This window comes from Toxotes jaculatrix, chromosome 12 (assembly GCF_017976425.1).
Source record: "Toxotes jaculatrix isolate fToxJac2 chromosome 12, fToxJac2.pri, whole genome shotgun sequence".
NCBI lineage: Eukaryota > Metazoa > Chordata > Actinopteri > Toxotidae > Toxotes > Toxotes jaculatrix.
Genome location: NC_054405.1, coordinates 7,172,003 through 7,191,344, shown reverse-complemented (window position 1 = coordinate 7,191,344; position 19,342 = coordinate 7,172,003). Strand labels below are relative to the sequence as shown.

The 19,342-nt window shown below is 39.9% G+C and overlaps 1 protein-coding gene across 4 annotated transcripts in view; it reads right to left on the bottom strand.

Moving 5' to 3' along the window:
- Positions 1-9: 9 nt before the first annotated feature.
- camkk1a (calcium/calmodulin-dependent protein kinase kinase 1, alpha a) overlaps positions 10-19,342 on the bottom strand; it is a 55,710-nt gene continuing 36,377 nt past the window's right edge. For 2 of the 4 annotated variants that reach the window (XM_041050898.1, XM_041050899.1), the window contains 10 exons: positions 18,730-18,766; positions 18,307-18,328; positions 15,903-15,991; positions 13,335-13,534; positions 11,928-11,981; positions 11,525-11,598; positions 10,013-10,100; positions 8,361-8,489; positions 6,903-7,006; positions 10-4,907 (listed from right to left, as the gene is read on the bottom strand). In XM_041050898.1, coding sequence (XP_040906832.1) covers positions 4,835-4,907; positions 6,903-7,006; positions 8,361-8,489; positions 10,013-10,100; positions 11,525-11,598; positions 11,928-11,981; positions 13,335-13,534; positions 15,903-15,991; positions 18,307-18,328; positions 18,730-18,766 — 870 coding nt within the window. In that variant the 3' untranslated portion in view covers positions 10-4,834. Of the gene's footprint in view, positions 4,908-6,902; positions 7,007-8,360; positions 8,490-10,012; positions 10,101-10,381; positions 10,991-11,524; positions 11,599-11,927; positions 11,982-13,334; positions 13,535-15,902; positions 15,992-18,306; positions 18,329-18,729; positions 18,767-19,342 lie in introns of those variants that run through there. The other 2 variants (XR_005894968.1, XM_041050900.1) reach the window with 2 other exon arrangements.

The window sequence follows — 19,342 nt, the reverse complement described above, 5'->3', positions numbered from 1 at the left end:
TTCTTTTTCAAGCAGTCAAACAGGAATACAGGAAAAATATCAAAAGGATTCAAATTTTCTTTTTTTTTTTATTGTCTCTGATTATTTGTAGCTGTGTACAAAAAGCATGCAAAAAATAGCTTCTTTATATATATTGGTACATATTTACATTGTAACAACTGCATTCTATAGGGACGTGCCATGCATCTGTTTTTATATGAGCGACTTATGCAGGCCAGTGAGTACATTCAGAGAAATGCACAAAACAACACTGAACTGACATCTAGAAACACAGAGACAGCAGGCACCTTCAACACACGTGTCAGGACAGTCACATAAGATACACGGCAGCGATTCGACTCGTCCCTGACTTCATTATTATGTACAGACTCGCTCTCCCACACTCTCTCTCCTTTGGATATAATAACAACCTGAAATCAAGAGAAATTAGTCCTGTCAGTCATTTCCTGTGCTGCCACTGTAGAAACTGCACCCAATGATTTTTCTTGTGTTTCACTGCTGTAACAGTACTAAGCTAGAAAGAATTTTGAGAGTGCAACCTCTGCCAAGGCTGCACAGTGCAGTACATTTTAAGCCTGTATTCTGCACTCAGACACCTGCAGCAAATCATAATGGGAAATGCTTGAGTTTTGGAGAAACCCCAAAATGTGGAAGTATCAGGGCTTCCTACAAGGATGAACTGTCCTGTGTTTCAAAATAATCATATAGGTGACCACTACGTTATGGCCATTTAAATTCATGTGCTGTGCTGTAGTGCCACCACCAGGCAAACAATTAAACAGGTTCAATCAGCGGGTTGATACAGTTGAAACAGTATAAAGCCGGTTGCAACTGCTTGATGTTTTCAAGAGGTATGACAAAACCTATGGAAAACTCAGAAAACCATTTTCTTAATGAACTTTTGTTTTGCTGAAAATGTTAAGGTTCAATCAGATACGTTACACACAATTTAGTGAGGTAAAAAATCAGTGGGAAGAGTGGTGGTGTAAAAATAAATAAATAAATAAATCACAATGGTGGGACATATCTGTAGGTGGAAATCAGTGTGGCCTATGTGGATTGACTGACACGTTGGACTATGGAATCCAGGAAAAACAAACAAACAAATGTTTGCACTTATTTGCACATATACTCAGTTCAGGAATAACAAATGAAAAACACAAAAACATAAAAGGTTTATAAGTGGTGATGTTTTCTGCACCAAAAATGAAACAGTTCTTTATTAGCCCACTGTCTAATTTTCCACAAAATAGTGTTAGGCCTATTCATAATCTTTGAAATAATTAATATAAAATAGCTAACTATTAAATAACTGTTGTCTGGATACATAAAAAAAGACCAGGCTGCTCCTATGCACTGAACTTGGTTCATATGATGGGATTTACAGTGTTTTATCCTTTCAGCAGTAAAACTCAGTTAAACCACATTCACAATTCTGTAATCATATAGATATGCACAACAGAAACAGCTATTCAAAACCAATCATGTTGCTGCAGCTGCTACAGCATTTTAAGACAGGTAGGAGAATAAATTACTGGAAAACATATTTGAGTGTCATTAGTAAAAAAAAAAAATCTCAAAAACCAGGCAGCATCGCTGTGACATGCAGATCGACAGCAGAGCAATGCACCAAAAAGCACAGGAGCTTATGAGAACAAACCGATACACAGTAAATATGGTCTTTTAAAGGTGAACCACAGTTTTTCTCTTGATCATAAACTGTACAATGTGTCATGGCTGGTAGGCACCAGCAGTGTTACATGTAATCACAATAATTTTAATATGCATTTGTAAGTGGAAAAGTGCAAATATTTAAATATAAGCAACGTTTTAGCTTAACTTTGAACAAGGACAGCTAAAACACACACACACACACACATAAGGATGATTGGCATGAGCGCTGTAACAGCAGGGGAATGAGCCAATAATGCACTGATGATTAAGACCACAACAATATTGCACCTCTGACACTGACAAAACATCTGTACAAGCACACCAATGTAAAGCTGGCAACACCTGGATTAAAAATTAATTCTTACAAGAATGAGTGTCACATAGCTTTAAAGCAAATAAAATACAAGACAGCATTTCATATTTTTTGGTTGAATCAGCCCTTCATTGAAGGTTACCCTACAAACAGACCTCAGTACTTACTTTCACTTACATCACCCTGAACACAGAGAAGGACAAAAACAGAAGAGAAGCGTCATCAACCACAACCCTTAATTTTAAACTGCACACACAGACATTTTAGACAGACATACAGATTCATTTATCATATTCATATATCCTGTACAAACCGATCAAACCGAACCAACTGTTTTCCTGAACAATAAAATAAAAAAAATATATATAGATAGATATAGATCTACATTCTCCAGTACTGATTTTATTTCCCTGCTTCTGTGAACATAAAGCCCTAAACACAGAGGCTCAGTCACTACATGTCATATACTTTTCCATTCAGACTCCACCAAGCTCTCTCCATCCTTTGTGCTTCAGTTAGTGTCCTTCACTGGAGGATACCAAGGGCAAGATTAATAGAGGAAATGCAAAGCACTGCACTCTCTGTCTCTAATCAGCCACACTGGGGAGGGCACTGAAGTGGATGTGGGATCTGTTGTTGTTGTTGTTTGCAGCCTGCGCCTAATCATGACATTGAAATGCTCCTTTTCACTTCGGTTCAAGTGATCAGAGCACTTGGCCAGCAAAACATGCTTTCTTGTTCAATGTGCCAGGCCAGCGAAAGAGCAGGAAGGAATCCAAATGGAGTTATATAAATATTTATCTGACGCAGAGCTGCTGTGGAGGCAGAGATGTTCTCACTGAGTTCAGCCGGCAGAACAAAACAATGATTTCCATAATTTTTTTTTTTTTTTTTTAACTTAGCTAACCACCTTGAATGGTAAAGAAGGGACTCACATCACAAAAAAATGTTCATTCCCAACATTACCCAGCTCTATAAGATATAAGCTTGCATGGCTAGTTACGACCTCAAAAGATCAGCCAGGCAAAAATAATTAGGGACTGTGAAAAAATTACTAGGGGACGGAGGTTAAATCTTAAAATTTCATGAGCCTCTTCAGCATTAATATATTATTTGGACCCTAACCTTGACTTAGAAAAAACAAAAACAAAACTGCACCACCTTTCCCCCTAAAAAAATATGTATAATACTTAGTTGGTACAACTTGTTCAACCATCAATAACTAAAAGAGGCAAAGCATAATGCATTTAAGATTATGTCACTTTAACCTTAATATATTCAACAGTAGCCTCTAACACCAATTTTATATTTGACATTTAGCTAGTAAATCTAGAGACAGGATTGTTGACAGGATTTGGACCCACTATGTACGCCAGAACCATCATTCACAACTATTTAATTCCCCCTTTTTTTTCAATCCCACTAAGGAATGATAAAATAAGACCCTTCCCTGTGCTCTCAAAAAAAAAACAAAAAAAACATACATAACCCTGACCCCCTTCTGACCTCGGCTTCCACCTAAATAATTTGTGTACAGTCCTTTCGCCTGGATAACGCTGCTGTATAAGCTGATTCAATTTCAGCTGCAAGAGTGCTCACTGATGTTTAACATGGACAATAAGATTATTTATGCCTTTAAATCAGCTCTGCATCCAAGAATGTTAATAATAAGTTCTAATTTGGGATAAACTGAAGTACAGGCGGTCTGAGTAGTTTATAGTCCTTTTTTTCAGTCAGTTCACACTGACCATCAAACAACATGTACTTCAAAAGGCTTCACGTCGAACCAAACAGCACAGTATGATATGGAGGGAAAGAGACAGCGTTAGAAAACCAAAATCTCCATATAAACAACACATAACAGTAGAAGAAGAAGCGTGAAAAGACTCCGAACAAAAAAATAATTACACACCACACAGTAGGAAAGTCACTTTTAAGCAATGCAAAGCCACTGTGCTTTCTGTGCGATCACTGCCAGACGGCGGACTTCCTGTCCCTCCTGTCAGAGAAGTTCAACCACGACTGTGATGGCAGCAGAGGAAGGAATTCAACCTTTATAACCTCGCTTCAAAATAAAAGCTGCTCATGGCACATACACAAGAGGACTGTGAGACGATAATGCTGAAGATACCTCAAGACGTCTATGTACAATAATAAAACGACTGATCACTGATCAGAAATCAAAAGCCCTGTACTTTACTGAAGAGACAATATAGTGTCATATACATGCTGAAGTCTGTGATGAGTAATGAAGAGGAGTTTCTTTTCATTTCATCAGACTGGCTATGACTGTGACAGGTGGCTGTGGACAGCCTGATGATGAGCCACAACTATTCACCATGCACACGGTTTAAAAAAAAAAAAAAAAGAAAAAAAAAATCAGTTTGACTGTTTTTTTCCCACATTACAGTGTAATGCAAGCTGACAAACTCTTCTCCTGCAACAATAACTGACTGTTACTGATCCAGAAAACAGTCAGTTCCTCTTATCTCTTATCTCTTCACTGATGCCAGTCACAACATTAAGTGGATGAGCAGGTACAACAAGCAGCCCTGCAGATCAAACTTAGTGCCCACAAACTCTGCAGGGAAGGAGACGTTTCGGGGAAAATGTGGGTAAGAAAGGATAGACTGGAAGCAAAAGCCTGAGCGAACAAATCTGAACGTTAACACAAGCAGCGGATCAGATTCCAAACCTTGAGAGTTTCCTCCCTCAATGTACAGAAGTCTGTAGTGTGTCGCTGCTTTGAGGGGAATGTGTGGATGAAAGGGTGAGCACGATGAAACGGTTCAAGCAAAAGGATGTAAAGAGGATGGAATTTAAGACAAAGCTCTGTTGATGAGAGACTCAAGAGGAGGGCTCGTCTTCATGCAGGTCCTCCAGCTCTCCTTCTCTGGGGCCATCTCCTGTGCTGCCCTTTCTGAAAGAAGAAATGAAAGACAGAAAGAGAGAGAAACAAGTCAACGTCAGTATTTTCTTCCGATTATTTCAAGCTGGACAACCTCAGCAAGGACAGAGATCTAAATGATCACACTGTTAAAAAGTCTATGCTTTCTCTCCAAAAGCAGCGCAATCATTGAGGTTCTCGTCCCTGCTTCGTTACATGACGGATGGTAACAATACAAAATGCTTTATCCACGTAACACAGCAGTAAATGACAGCAGCAGGGGGATGAGAAAACTCTCTGAGGTAACAGCTGGGGAGGGGCTGATCCATCACTTCTCATGATGGGGATAAGCAAGAGTTGAGGAGTCTAAGATGATGACAGGCACAGCGGCTGGTAGATGTTGGACAGACAGCGTGTCAGACTGTAATGCACAACGTGTTACCTGAGAGAAGGGTGAAGTTTTAAAGAGGGCCGGAAGGGCCACGAGTCCCTGCAGCAGAGTGGGAGAAAAGATGGAAAAGGTCACAGGTAAGAGGGCAAAGGTCATCTCAGGAGGTCAAAGACATAGTCGCAGGTGGAGATGACCTTCCCTTCCTACATACTCCAACTCCTCAACATGAAGGTAGGAAGGTAATTTTTTTAAATTTTTACATTGTTAGTGCTGAGTTTGTCAGTCACTAATTATCATTTTGATAAAGTGACAGTTTCTAAAATGTGAAAAATTTACCTTTATTCTGATTTTTAACAGTGAGATAAAATAAGCAATATTAAAAGACCGTTTACTCATCATGGAGAGTACACCTCAGCATGTTTTTCAAGTTCTGAAACTGAAAGGGTGCATTACACACTGATGATTGACACCACGGGCAGACAATAAAAAAGAAGCTAAAGACGCTATCACCTTGCACTATAGGAAATGTAGGATCCAGTGTTTTTGGAGCTTGACTCATACTAGGGATTAAACGTAAGGCTATCAGCCTCTGGTGTTTTGATTTTGAGCATTCTTTATGGAAAACCCCTTTCTTCACTAAAGGGAACAATCATCGTCGGCAGTTTTAATCAAATCATTATTTTTAATAAGTTCTGAAATCTTTGCATAATTAGTATGAAGACAAGATCAAGGTCAGGGACACTGGTGGACTTCAGCTCACCATGGTGTTTATTACAGTTAAGACCGCATTACCCATAAATCCAGTTGCTTCCGGACAAGAAAAAGGACACTACTTGCTGCTACTTGAAAGGTCTTGTTTTTTCATTTCCCAGCAGGGGGCAGTATTGCTCCAAACTCCCTACATGTCCTCTGAAAACACCTTTACCTCAGATAGCAGCTCCCAGCTCTGCCTAGACTGTAACAAGGGAAACCTCGACCTAGATAAAGAAGAAAAAAAAAAAAAAAAAAAAAAAAAAAAAAAAAAACAACCTAACAATAGGAGATTTGAGTCTGCTCCACAACCAGCGCTACTGAAGTCTGTCTTCATGACAGAGTCTGCTGGACATGTAACACAGATTACTGTCCCAAGGGCACCGGCAGTACAGCAGGGACCAGCTATAGATGCTCCAATGTGCCCTCGGCTGTGTATGTTAAAATTGCATGATGGGATAAGACGACTCCTTTCAGTCGTTGTAACAGAAAGTCCAAGGTCAGCCTGAGGCACTGGTGGATCTGTATCATTATTTGTGACTCTGAATCGAATCCTTCTACCTTTCAAGGCTGGAAGCAACACACAAAGAAACACTTAGAAAAGCTGTAAGCTCCACTGCATTCAATGAAAGAATGAATTATGGTGCTATGGCAACACAAAGCAGCAGCTGCTGCCGCAGGAATGAGTGCTAGTTAACCTGATACAGCAGAAAGAGGAGACAGGTGTGAATTATCAATCTATGTCAAAATCTCAAGCAATCTTGGCAATAAGATGGACCCTGTGTGGTTTTGACTTTTTGTTTTTCCTCTTCATGGATAAGATATGTAAGAATTAAGTGTGCAAGGGAGGCGTGGACATGCCCGGCTGCTGGAGTGTGTGTGCTTACATGAGCAGGCTGCCAGGTGCAGACATGGACCTCTCCTCCCTCCTGCTTGGACATTCAAAGGGGTTACTGAAGGAGCGCTTCCTCAGCATGGCTTTTACCAAGATCTGAAACATTCCCAAACACAGGAACGAATGTGCTAAATTGTTGTTTTGAGCTTGTGGTTGTGCACTGAGAGTAGATGGATTTCCAAGCAATGTCATCGAGAGACTTGCACACAGGGGGTAAAGCAAAACAGAATATATATAATAGTTCTTATGGAGAAATCAACGTGAGAAGGTAATACATGGAAAATGTTTAACATTCAAAAACCTCTCTGCTAGTTAGGTAGAGTGTATGACTCACTGTTCAATCATGTATTGATACAGTTTGTCATGAGTGAAGCTTTGCTATAATCCCATATGATATGTTAACTAGCTAGAACCAAAAAATGTTCATCAACACAAGGCTTTCAAAAAGTTTCGCAAACACAAGTAAAAGATCAGCATATACATTCGCCTCTAAAACGTAATGTTACTGCTTTCCAGTAAATTTCTTTATTTCTACATAATTAAAATGTCCATATATGAGCTGTCATGACATTGTGATGGCAGACTAAGGCGAACCTTTACTGTTAATAACTGCATGATATCATCTTTAATTTGGTAAGCTTTTATTGTTCAGGGTTTTTTTTTAAGAAAATACATCGTCATTTTGTGAGTCAAAGGATCAATTTAATAATTTCTGTGCATGCCTTTGCCACTATATGAGCTTATCTCCAAATGAATGTAACGTTGTGCCATTTATGGAGCCACACAGGGCAGACTCTGGCTTCCTGCTTTCAGGGAAGAGGTTCCTTTACGGTGGCTGTAACGGTTGATTTGAATAATACTTAAAAGTGCCGTAAAGCTTTAACCTTGCTGTGCGGTAAAGATGACTTAAAAGCAACATTATGCAACTATTTTACCTTCAAAATAAAAGCTTCAAAATCCCTTTGATGGTACACGGTGCCGTTTTCATTCCCACTCCACGCCCCAAATGAGGGATTGAAAGGCTTTGTTTTCTGTACATGAGCTGTTAGCTTCTAGTGATATGCTGCTTTCATCACCCTTAACTGCTCAGACATGGAGCCCAACAGAATTTTATGCGTCACTGTAATCACCACTTGTGGGTGCAGAGCCTGCTGTTGCCTCTGCTCAGTAAACGTTACATAGTGTTGCTTTACATGGTGCACAACGGAAGGAGAAGTTAAGGAATACACAATATTTATACTGAGGTATCAAGGTGCTTTTTTTGGATTTCAGTGTTCAACAATTTGATGCAGCCTTGTCCTCTATGAAGGTAAACATGGCTGTGTCTTGAAATGTAAAATTACTTCTTTTTCTTGGTCTCTTGGTCACAGAGGAATGCAGTTGCCACTCTGAGAGCTGCTGAATGTATCTGTTATGACACAAAAGTGCTTGGTGAATAGAGGACACTCACCACTGCAGAGAGGCTGGGAACAAACTTGACCGAGTTCTGGATGTCCTCCTCTGTCACCTCCACCGCAGAGCAGTGCTCCTCCTCCAGAGGCAAAGGGTCGGTGCCTCCCTGCGTCACCCACTGGTCCATCTAAACACATACGCATAAAGACATGACAACCTGTCTGACAAATCTGTGATCAACAGTTAGTCTGTATGCAACTGAACATCTCTGTAGGAAGCTCGGCTCCCTTCCTTTGATTAAGACTTTGTACTACACAGAATGAATATTTTACATTGCTACTGAGCATTTTCTAAAGCAAGACATACTTGTTTGGATTTATAAGTGTGAATGCCTCTGTTTTGATTAATTTCTTTACGCTCCAAAAAACCAACTGCAAAGACTTAAAAGCTGCTTGAGACAGATAATCCATCAAAGTGACTAAACCAGCCGAGTTTATTTTTGTCAGTGTTACTTCATTATTGAATGCACTGGTTTGACTTCTAAGGCCGCAGATATTCTGTGTTTTCTTACTGTCACCAAATCTGATGAAAAGACCAAAACCAGCTATGTCTGTCAATCAGTACTTTCTGACATCCCCAGACTGTCTGTTGCTTTCAGCTCCAGTCATGGGTATATTCTTTTTTTTTTCCCAAAAAGACAAAAAAAGTTTCTTAAAACTGCTGGGCACTGTAGTTTTTTTTTTACCAAAGTTACTCAAACATTTCTCGCAATTATTTATACAGGACAATGGTGTGTCTGGGATATAACCTACAGTGCCTGTGTTCACCAAACTGAGGGAACATATCACCCAGTGTAATGGCTCACTGATGTATTTATACTTCACTATGATCATTTCATTGTTGGTTTTGGTCTTTTCATATTAAATGTTGACAGTAAGAAACAAATTGAACATCTGCAGAGACTTATGATGCGTTCACATGCATTAATGAAAAAATACAACTGACAAAGATTTACACAGGAAGGATGTTTATGTTAATGGGTTATGGACCTGAAGCAACTTTCAAATCTCTCAATGACTTGACTTCAAAAATCAACGAGTATACTATAGTGTAATAATCTGAAATCAGTGATAGTGAGAGTAAAGTGTAGCTCTCAGTCAATTCTGTTATCTCTATCAATTGAGGCTTTTCTGAGTTGCTTCTTGTATTCTGTGTTAACTATAAGATGTGATTGTGTGTGACTGCGTGTGTCTTTGCACACAAGGACATGCATGATGCCTGACAGCCTAATTATCTCTTGTTCCATAAACACAGAGTCTCTGGTGAGAAAACGACTCACTGACACATGGTTAGACTGTGTCATGGAAAAAAGGTGGGGAGCAGGGAATGTCATCTGTCCATGGCCGGTTCCTGGACCTCCCTACCCCTCTAACGCTGACTGACTCAGCCCAGTCCTCCTCAGGGACAAACAAGTTTCATCATGCCCTGGAGCAACCCAGCATGTTTAATGAACCCTGCTGTAGCTATCACAGCAAGGTCAGAGTCTCACGAGCCAATCGCCGAAGAGAGAAAGCACAGTCCTGTTGTGTCTGAACAAGAACAGGGAAATTCTCTTGTTATGATCATGTTCATGTTAGCTGCCAGTCATCCTGAACAACAAGTGACTAACCCCAAGGTCTTATTTCACAACTGCTTTGTTCTGTACGGTACCTTGATCTCAGGGATGGTGATCCTGGTGTCCGGGTTCTTATCCAGCATCCGTAAGATCAGAGTCCGCAGTTCTTCACTGATCTTTGGTCTGAATGAAACAAGATAATAACGTTTCACTCTACGAACACTCTAAGACAGTGATACCCAGATTACCTCTATGACTGTTCCTGAAATACAAGAATTCTGGTGAGTTTCAAAGACAATGACAAAAAAATTTATAAAAAAAGACAAATTAGGTTTATTCTAAATCTACAAACTTGCCAGTATGAATGTCATATTTGAGAACACCAGGCACAAGCACACATAAACACATAAATCTAACTCAAGCATTTCATAGGACCCTCACAGCTGGACACAATGCATGATGGTTACTCTTTTTTTTGACTGAAGCTGTGATGATGATGATGATGAGGGTCTGATGCTGCCTTGACATGTCATCTTTGGAGGTCTTCCATTGGCTGATTCAGTGCTTGAGGGAGGGCATTATGGGTAGACATTGTAGTCCTTACTTTAAATGTACTACAATTAGACGTCACTGTATAATAAACTTGGATAAACTTGACAGAGGTATATGTAAGAGATAAATGGTTACTAAAATGACTTGATAAACAGTTGGAACAACATAAAATGCTGGTGTCAGTGAAGGGGTTCTTGAATCCACCTGACAGGGCTTGCGGGGGCATTTTGCGAACCACACTGGAACAAAAATTAGGAACAAATGCAATATAGGAGTAGAGGTCATTTTCATCTCAGTAAAATAAGTTTATGGGAGCTCAGTCATTGATCATAATGGCAGATGCAACACTGAATGCACTACAGCTGCAGTATAATGGCCCTATCAGAGCTGACAACAAGGTGCTGCTAACCGTCATTGATAGGTAGAGTGTGGAGATGATTTCATTAGGTGTGCTATTCTGTTCAGGAGGAGGGTGGCGTTTAATGAACGAGCTTTCTGCACAGCCATGGAGTCCCTCGAGCCTGCTGGGGGAAGACACTTATCATTAATGATATGACACTCTGTACTGACACATACTCCAACTGCCACTCAAAGCCCCTTCACATGTGCTGTGTTTATACTTCATCACTGTGTTCCCTCAGTCTATCACCACGGGCCAGCCTCTTCCTGGCTTTTTATCTTTTGCTCTCTCACTGTCTTCTCAGGATTATTCACCCTACGAGACCTCCGTGTTTTTCTTCGGGCAAAAGGAAGGTAGAGGAAGCACAGCAGCTTGTGTCCAAGCTGCTGATGCCCCTGATTGCTTTTTCTTTTTCAATGCTTGTTTTGATCACACGCAGGTGACATTTACTATGTGCTGGCACTGACTGCTGTGCCAAACTATTCATTTATTTTGTAGGTGCAATCTGTAACTGGAAATGAAAATAAAATGGTTTTGTGACTGAGATACAGATGAGAAGGCAAAGACTACAGCTGAGGACTGGAGATGGCTGAAACAACACTGCTGTGTGTTCTATAAACAGGAGGAGAGAGAAGGATGCAGGAGGCGGACTTACGTTTCTGGGAAATCCACAGGCTTCGTCCTGATCTTGTTGTGCAAAGCCAGTATGTACTCGTCAATAAATGGGCACTGCAGAGGAAGCAGAAAAAAAGCCAGTGAAAAACACGAGGGAGGAACAGTGAACTGTGCCAGAGAAAATCTGTAATCCCTGAAGAAAAAAAAACAAGACAAATCACAGCAGCTTCTAGTATTCATTAAAAAGAATGATGCCACTTGACCTGTGCAGTATCAAACATAAAAAAAAAGAAAGTGGTGATAGTGTTCCTACTGAAATGCCACTCTGTGCTGTTAACAAGCATTGAAGTCTGTGAAATGAGCACTTTCCCAGCCTTTACTGTTACCTTTTATGGACCAGAATTTTTATAAGTGACTGAGGGACAGAAAATGTGCAGACTTGCCTTCCCAAAGACGAAACAGTAGAGAGTTACTCCCATGGCCCACACGTCCAGAGCCTGTAGGAAAGTGGCAGTAATAGTACTTTAAACACGACATAATGGCAAACAGACTGCAAAATATTCTTTTACACTGAAACTATCCAAACACCTGCTTACATAAACACAGTGCCCTAAATCAATACATGCCTACGGTGATTTATGAGACATTTTAAGGTTATTTTCTGAGGCCGTCTACCACCAGACACCGTGGAGATGGATGTGTATGATCCGCAGAGGGAGCACAACAATCCATCAGGCTTGTTGTCTTCCCCTCAGCCTCTCTCTGCCTCTATTCGGTGTGCTCAACATGTTCTAATTGCCTAATGTTCTACTGGGACTGACGACTGAGCGTTTAAGTGACATATGAGTGTCAGATATTAAACATTTCTCCGCTGATGTGCACCAAACGTTGGTGAATAACGGACACAAAGCTCTCTGGAACATGGCTTGAACCAATCCAAATCAGGAAGAGGGCAAGCCTAATCAGAGAAAAGGAGCCACTAAGACTGCATTTATTTCTTGAAAGCTTGAGGAAACAGTAGGCTGAGGCACTTGAATGGCTCTTACATCCTGATAGTTTTTTTGTCTGCAATCAAATATTCTATTCTGGACCCTCTTTTATGGATATGCAAGGTCCTTCCTGAAGCAAATCCATCAGTCTGCCTTTGGTGATTACCACTGTAGAGAGGAACACGACCTATACCAATAATGCTGGAGATGAATAGGATGTCATGGTTGAGGCTTTGTTGGTAATTGTTTATAAACCAGCAGGCAGGGTTGATTCACAAGCCACAAAAGATCACTCAAATCACTCATTCTGCAAAAATCATGGAGGAATTACATCAGTCAGCTCTTTCAGTTGTAATAAAAAAATAAAGCTTTGTGATAAATTGGTTTGCAAACAATGTGGATTCAGTGTAGAGGCCAGTGGTAATCAATTCCATCATTATGGCAGAGTGGTGGTTTATCCTCGATAAACATGATCTCAATGTTATTGTAAAGTAGAAACAGTACTGCATAATGGTGTGGATCATTCCCAAATCAATAACAGGTATGTAAAACAGATTGAGAGCCTTATTCCTCCTGTTTACTCTGGTAATGCCTTTGTTTTCTGTAGCATCCTGGTTATTAATACCAGCAAACACAGAGGGGAAATGACTGACAATGCCAATTTGCTCCTCAGATTAGCAGGCCAGCAAAGGTCTGAAAACTCATCTTGGTTTATTGGCCCTCATTTTTAAATCCCGATGTCAAGGCTCAGGGCGGCACCTGCAGCTGCTGTAGCCACATCAATTTCAAACTCAGACACACACATCAGACCTGCACAGATATCACACCTCACATTTATGTATGAATGTAGAGTTAACTCACTTTTCCGCTGAAGCTCTTGCGCTGATCTGACAGGGTCTCTGGTGCCATAAAGGCAGGAGTTCCCGCTGTGCTGGACAGCAAAGCGTCGTTTCCCTCAAACTGGTTGCTGACCCCAAAGTCCGCGATCTTCACGTGGCCGTCATCCCCCAGTAACAGGTTGGAAGGCTTGATGTCCCGGTGGACAATCTTCTGGTAGTGCACTGAAGACAAGAAAGCAGATGTAATTTGCAAGCTTTTTAGAGCTACTATAATTAAAAGACTACACAACATCCTCCTAATTTTGTTATTCTTGGACCCTCAGCAGCAGTGCTGCAAAAAATCTAAACTGTGGTGCTGCAGAAAAGCTCAGCCAGTATCTAAAATTTAAAAGGCTTCTCCCCTGAGGGACGTGTGAATGAACTCAGTAAATTTCATGCCAATCTGCTTCAGTAAGTGGAGTTTGATTATTTCTTCTTCTCTTCAATCTTCCATAATATAAACTTGTCTTTTTTTTATTGAAACACCATGTCATGGAGCAAGATGGTGTTAAATGGAAGGTGATGGAACACCAAAATCATTAAGGAGTCACGCTGCGAGGAACATGAATATCCACAGCAAACGCGAGGTTCAGTTTGGACCAAACACAAAAGTAACAGTATAACAATGTACAAATACTCCACAGTAAAAGTCCTGCATTCAACATCCTACTAAGGTGCTATCCATCAGTAAAAGTACAGAAGTATTTACAGCAAAATGTTCTTATAATCATGTGACAAAAAGATTGCATAGAATGCATTGCATTTTCATCATTTCAGCAGAAAAAAGTAATAACCAAGATACAGAGGGAATCTTGGTTATTAGAAAACATGTATGAGACACAAACCATGATTATAGCAGTTAAGAAATGATTACTTTGACCTTGGTCTGATTGATTGCTGCAGTGAAAGAATGATGTGAACACGGTGAACTGAAGGTCATCTAAGACTGAAAGTGATGTACGTCTCTGTGCCTTAACAGTTAACAGCCATCTGGAGTTAAGCCCTGGATATTTCACTGATTAGGTAAGTGGTGCCTTCTTGTCTGAAGAGGTCTTATTAAAACATGAGGCACTTGACTTATTAAAGGCCTTGGCCATTAAACGTTGTTAGCTCTAATAATACTCAAATTAAAGACACAACATCAGTGACCAACAGAAAGACTGCTGAGATTTATATTTCAGGCTTATTTAGGTTTTAGAAGACAAACTATTTCACTTTCACTATATGATCTGTCCATCAAGAGAAAATCATACATTGACTACTCTGGGGGTTTGTTATAAAGCAACTAAATGTTCAATATTAACTAAATAAATAATTATAATATAAATAGTCATAGTCATAACCCTAACCCATCGTGGAAAATGAATGAATGAAACAATGTGTTAATTTAAGAAATTAAAATTCAACTCAACACAGTTTTATAAAATGCTGCTTTATCATTCTTGTTTTCAAAATAAGAATTCTCTGAGTTTTTATTTTATGGTAGAAAAGATTATTTCATTGTCATTTTTGATGACACGCTGTCACCTTTCAGCCAGTCAGATGCTCCTGTGTCTCTGTGGTCACCTAAGCCAACAGCAGCTACCTAACACAGGCTCTTCACTTTGAATTGAAGGGGGTTTATGAAGTCAGACAGAAATGCCAATAATATACTGTTTAAAATAATAAAGCAGGCCCTTTTTTAAGGGCATTTTTTGAATTAGAATGTCTATAATGAAAAATGAAAATGAATAACAAAATATCATTTCATAATAATGAGTAGAGTTTGAATAATTTCTTCAATTATTTTCACAGATTGGCGGTTCATTTATATATTTCACACAAATAATTCATATCATCATTTGTTTCAAAATGTTTTTTGTTTTTTTTCATTTTTTCATTCATCCAGGTTTGCAGTCACCAAAATTATGATTTGGAAACTCGTATTGTTTATGTGAATATGTGTTCCTTATCCACAGTCCATGGTTGTATTTCTCAATAAAAGCCAAGTGGTGAGAAAATTGCTTTTCAGCCACAGGAATGTGGTTCATCTGCTGATGTACCTTTGAGCAGGAAATGTAACTGAGCCTCAAATATGACCTCTGACCTCTGAGGTGTATGAGGTGTAACCACTCACACAAAAAAAAACATTATGTGGAAATACTGAAAGTGTATACTGAGTCTCTAGACCTCAGAGCTCAGAGAGAAGCAGCAATGATCCCTTATAATTAGGCTCATAGCCCCGTGAAATGGATCTAGTACAGCAAATGACGACACAGCTTGAGAAAAAACGTTTCACTAAACAGAGGCTTGATACTGATGAGGTGGACAGCACACAACTGCAAACCCCAGGGACATGGAATTAGAGGAACGCTTTGTTCCTTCAGATAAAAATGGAAAATAATACTGTATTATTCTTTTTTTAAGAGTAGTAAGAGAGCATAGGAAAGGTACAGCAGTCCAAATGTTTCTGCTTTTACACCGTGAGGATCATAAAGAGGTTTGTCAAAAGAAAAATGGAAAATGGTGATTTTCCATTTTCTGATGCTGCCTCCATAAATAAGGTACTTACAGTACTCTATGCCAAGGATGATGTCTCTGAAGTATAACCTCGCCTGCTCCTCTGAAAAAGGATTGCCTGTGGGTACCTCCATCACTGGACTACAAATCCATGCAGGCAGACAGGAAGTGTGGAAAAGAAACAGACACACAGACAGCGAGGCAGACAAATCCACGCATTACATGAATCAGTTGTCATCAGCACTGGAATTTGACTCCAAATGTGAAGACACACGTCCAAACAGACAGTACGCATCCTGATCAAACAGCACTGATGCTCACAGTCTTACAGTAAAGACCATCTTCGTCTTCTCCCCAAAAACAGCTCAGTGTCTTTCTGAGTGAGTGTATGATTCCATTTTTCATTATGCATCAACATTAATATTCACATTTGGGATACTGTGTTTCAGTCCCCCAGTTTAACCTTGTTTAAAAGATAACCCTCTCTAACTCCACCTGTAGCCATTTATATGAACACAAAAGAATCATATCACAAGAAGCAGAGATTAAAAAAAAAAAAAAGAAGAAGATTTCATTAAGAACAGCATGAGCTGAGCAAACACTATGTGTTCAAACCACGGCCACATTAACCTCCTAGTGGGGCCCCAGGGCAAAAATTTGCTGTCCCCTGGCCCCTATTGACCCACCATGTACACAGCAGTTTCATTACTTTCCCAGGCACCCAGAAACCTACTACTACACTAAAGCTGAAATGATTAGTCCATTGACTGAAATGGACTGACTAATTGTCAAGTAATTTCTAAGCAACAATTCACTGCTACCAGCTTCTCAGGTTTGCTAGTTAGCACTAAACTCAACATATTTGTTTTCACTGTTGGTCAGAGAAAACAAGACATTTGAAGTTCATGATGTTCACTCGGGCTCCAGGGAATAACAATGGACCTGTTTCATTACTCTCACACATTTTTTACATGAAACAATCAACTGATGATTAGAGAAACCTTTTGATAATGGAAATAATTGTTGATTACAGTCTTACAGCAACTGAGCTCAGGACTGATTAAAATAAGTAAGGGTGTAAAACTGAGGAAACAAGATGGAGGGCTGAGGATCATTGATTTTGTATTTTGGTGGTGCAATTTCTAACAAATTGATCAGATCGATCAAATCATGTAGGAGTGAACCTGGAGCCTTCATAGAGCATTTACCCACTTTACTCTGTTGATAATCCTGAACTGTTTTTAAGTAAGTTTGCTTTTTTAAAAGGTAAAATATCCTTCACAACATCTTGGTGCCAAGAGGAGTTGTTTTTTTTCATTCCCCGATTAATTTTGTAATCAACTGTAGATTAACTAAAATGTTGAGAATTTCAAGGTAAACCCCACTTCAGTCTGATCAGTAAGTTGCACTTTCAAGTTCAGTTTCATGTTATCAGTTGTAGTGTCATACAACTGAAGTATCAATACAGATAATAGTAAGAGCGATCAAAGTGACACTTCTGCTATTGTAACACTAGGAGGACAAATATTAGTTATATGTGTTAGAAGTAGTAGAACAAGTTGTTGTGAGGCAACAGAAATAGAAACTGTAGTTGTAGCAGCACTTTTAGCTGCAGCTCATGTATTAAAGGACCAGTGTGCAGGATTTAGTGGCATCTAGCGGTGAGGCTGCAGACTGCAACCAACTGAATAGCCCCTCACCCCTCCCTTTTAAAGTGAAACTACGGTGGCCTTCGGGTAGCATAAAAACATGAAAGGCCCTCTTCAGAGCCAGTGTTTGGTTTGTCTGCTCTGGGCTACTGTAGAAACATGGCTCCATAGAATAGGCCCTGCTCCCTGTGCAGATACGAAGGGCTCATTCTAACAAAAACACAGTGATTCTTAGTTTCAGGTGATAACACACCAATGAAATCATAATTATGAAGTGGAGTTGTTATTTTTATGAGAAGCAGAGGGCAGTTTAGTAACGGCTGTCTATCAACTTCCTCCCAGTGGCAACATGAGAGCAACATTATGAAAAAGCTAACAAATAGCATATAGAGCACGTCTTCCCATTAAAAGGCCCATATAACTTATTTATGCATATATGTGAAAAGGCACCAACTTCTCCCTCCCACCTCCTTTCACTGACAATAAAAGAAGGTCTCAGATCATTAGATCATCACAAATCGTTGTAGGAAGGAGCAGCTCATGCATCAGAATCTAAAATGCTTACAGGGTTGACTGCCACTGGTAATAACTGTGAAAACCTAAGAACATTATCAATCCCTTTGAAGCCTGGGATGGAACAAACACCCGCACAGTGTCAGCCTGGAGTAATGAAGGAGAACACTGCTGAAACCGAGGCAGGGATGGAGGGATGAAGAAATGAGGAGTGGAAGGTAGTGGAACAGAGGGGATGAGTCTTAAATTATTAAAAAAAAAAAGAAAAAAAAAAAGGACATTTTCTCTACTCACCCCTTACGCATCAGCTCAAACACTGTCAAAAAAAGGGAGGGAGAAGGAAATGTGAAAACATAAGACCAAACAGTTTCTTATTTATTCATTAACAGTTGGGTTTGACCACTGCTGCCACTGAGGCAACACCCCAGCATCACTTTATTCATTGTCAAGAGCAGTGAATTAGCTGAATGTGCCACATTAAGCACATCAAGAGTTTGAAGTTTCACACTCAGAGGTGTCCTAACTGTGACCTGGCACTGCTAATGGAAGGTTTCTGCATAATGTGTGAGCCCTGAGGTGGTGTGGAAGGAAGCAAGCATCTAAATTATGAATTAGTTATATGAACACTTGTTGGTGGCATATGTGTCAAGTGCCAAAGGCTGAGGGAGGGCAAACACAGAGCGAAAGATCTGGACAAAGAAAATATGATATGCGTACCCATGTGAAGGTTGTCCTCTGCAGGATCATCCAGCACCTGCAATTTCAACATCATCATCACGATTAGAGATTCGTCAGATGGAAACCTCAAAGGCCTATAGGTACAGGTGGGTGTGAACAATGTACAAATTACACTTGTGGTATTTCTCTGGATTATTTAAAAAGCTGACAATGCATTCAGTACCAAATTAAATGGTCCTTTTTCTTCCTAAAAAGGAAGGAGGGAACTGTGATGACTGTGCCCTTGATACTTGAAAATTACATTTTGGCCTTTTCCTTTTTCTCATGAGAAAGCTGCTTGTGGTTCTCAAAATTCTGCTCAGTTTTCCTTTGTTGACAAAAAATGGTTTTGTTCTCTCATGGTTCTCTTGAGTCAGTAATGGTTGGGGCTGAAATGAAGTTTGAAAAGGCTGCTACTAACATAACACACCCAAATCTCCAAAGGAACTACTGACTGTTGTGGTTGCATCATGGTTAATGTAGGCACCAGGTTTTCACAATAAAAGAGGAATGTGTGGAATAACATAGAGGAGATTTCTGGTTTTGCTGCATACATTTTGATCACTCACAGCTCAAAGCATGTGACACGCAGTCCATCTGGAGCATCTGTTTA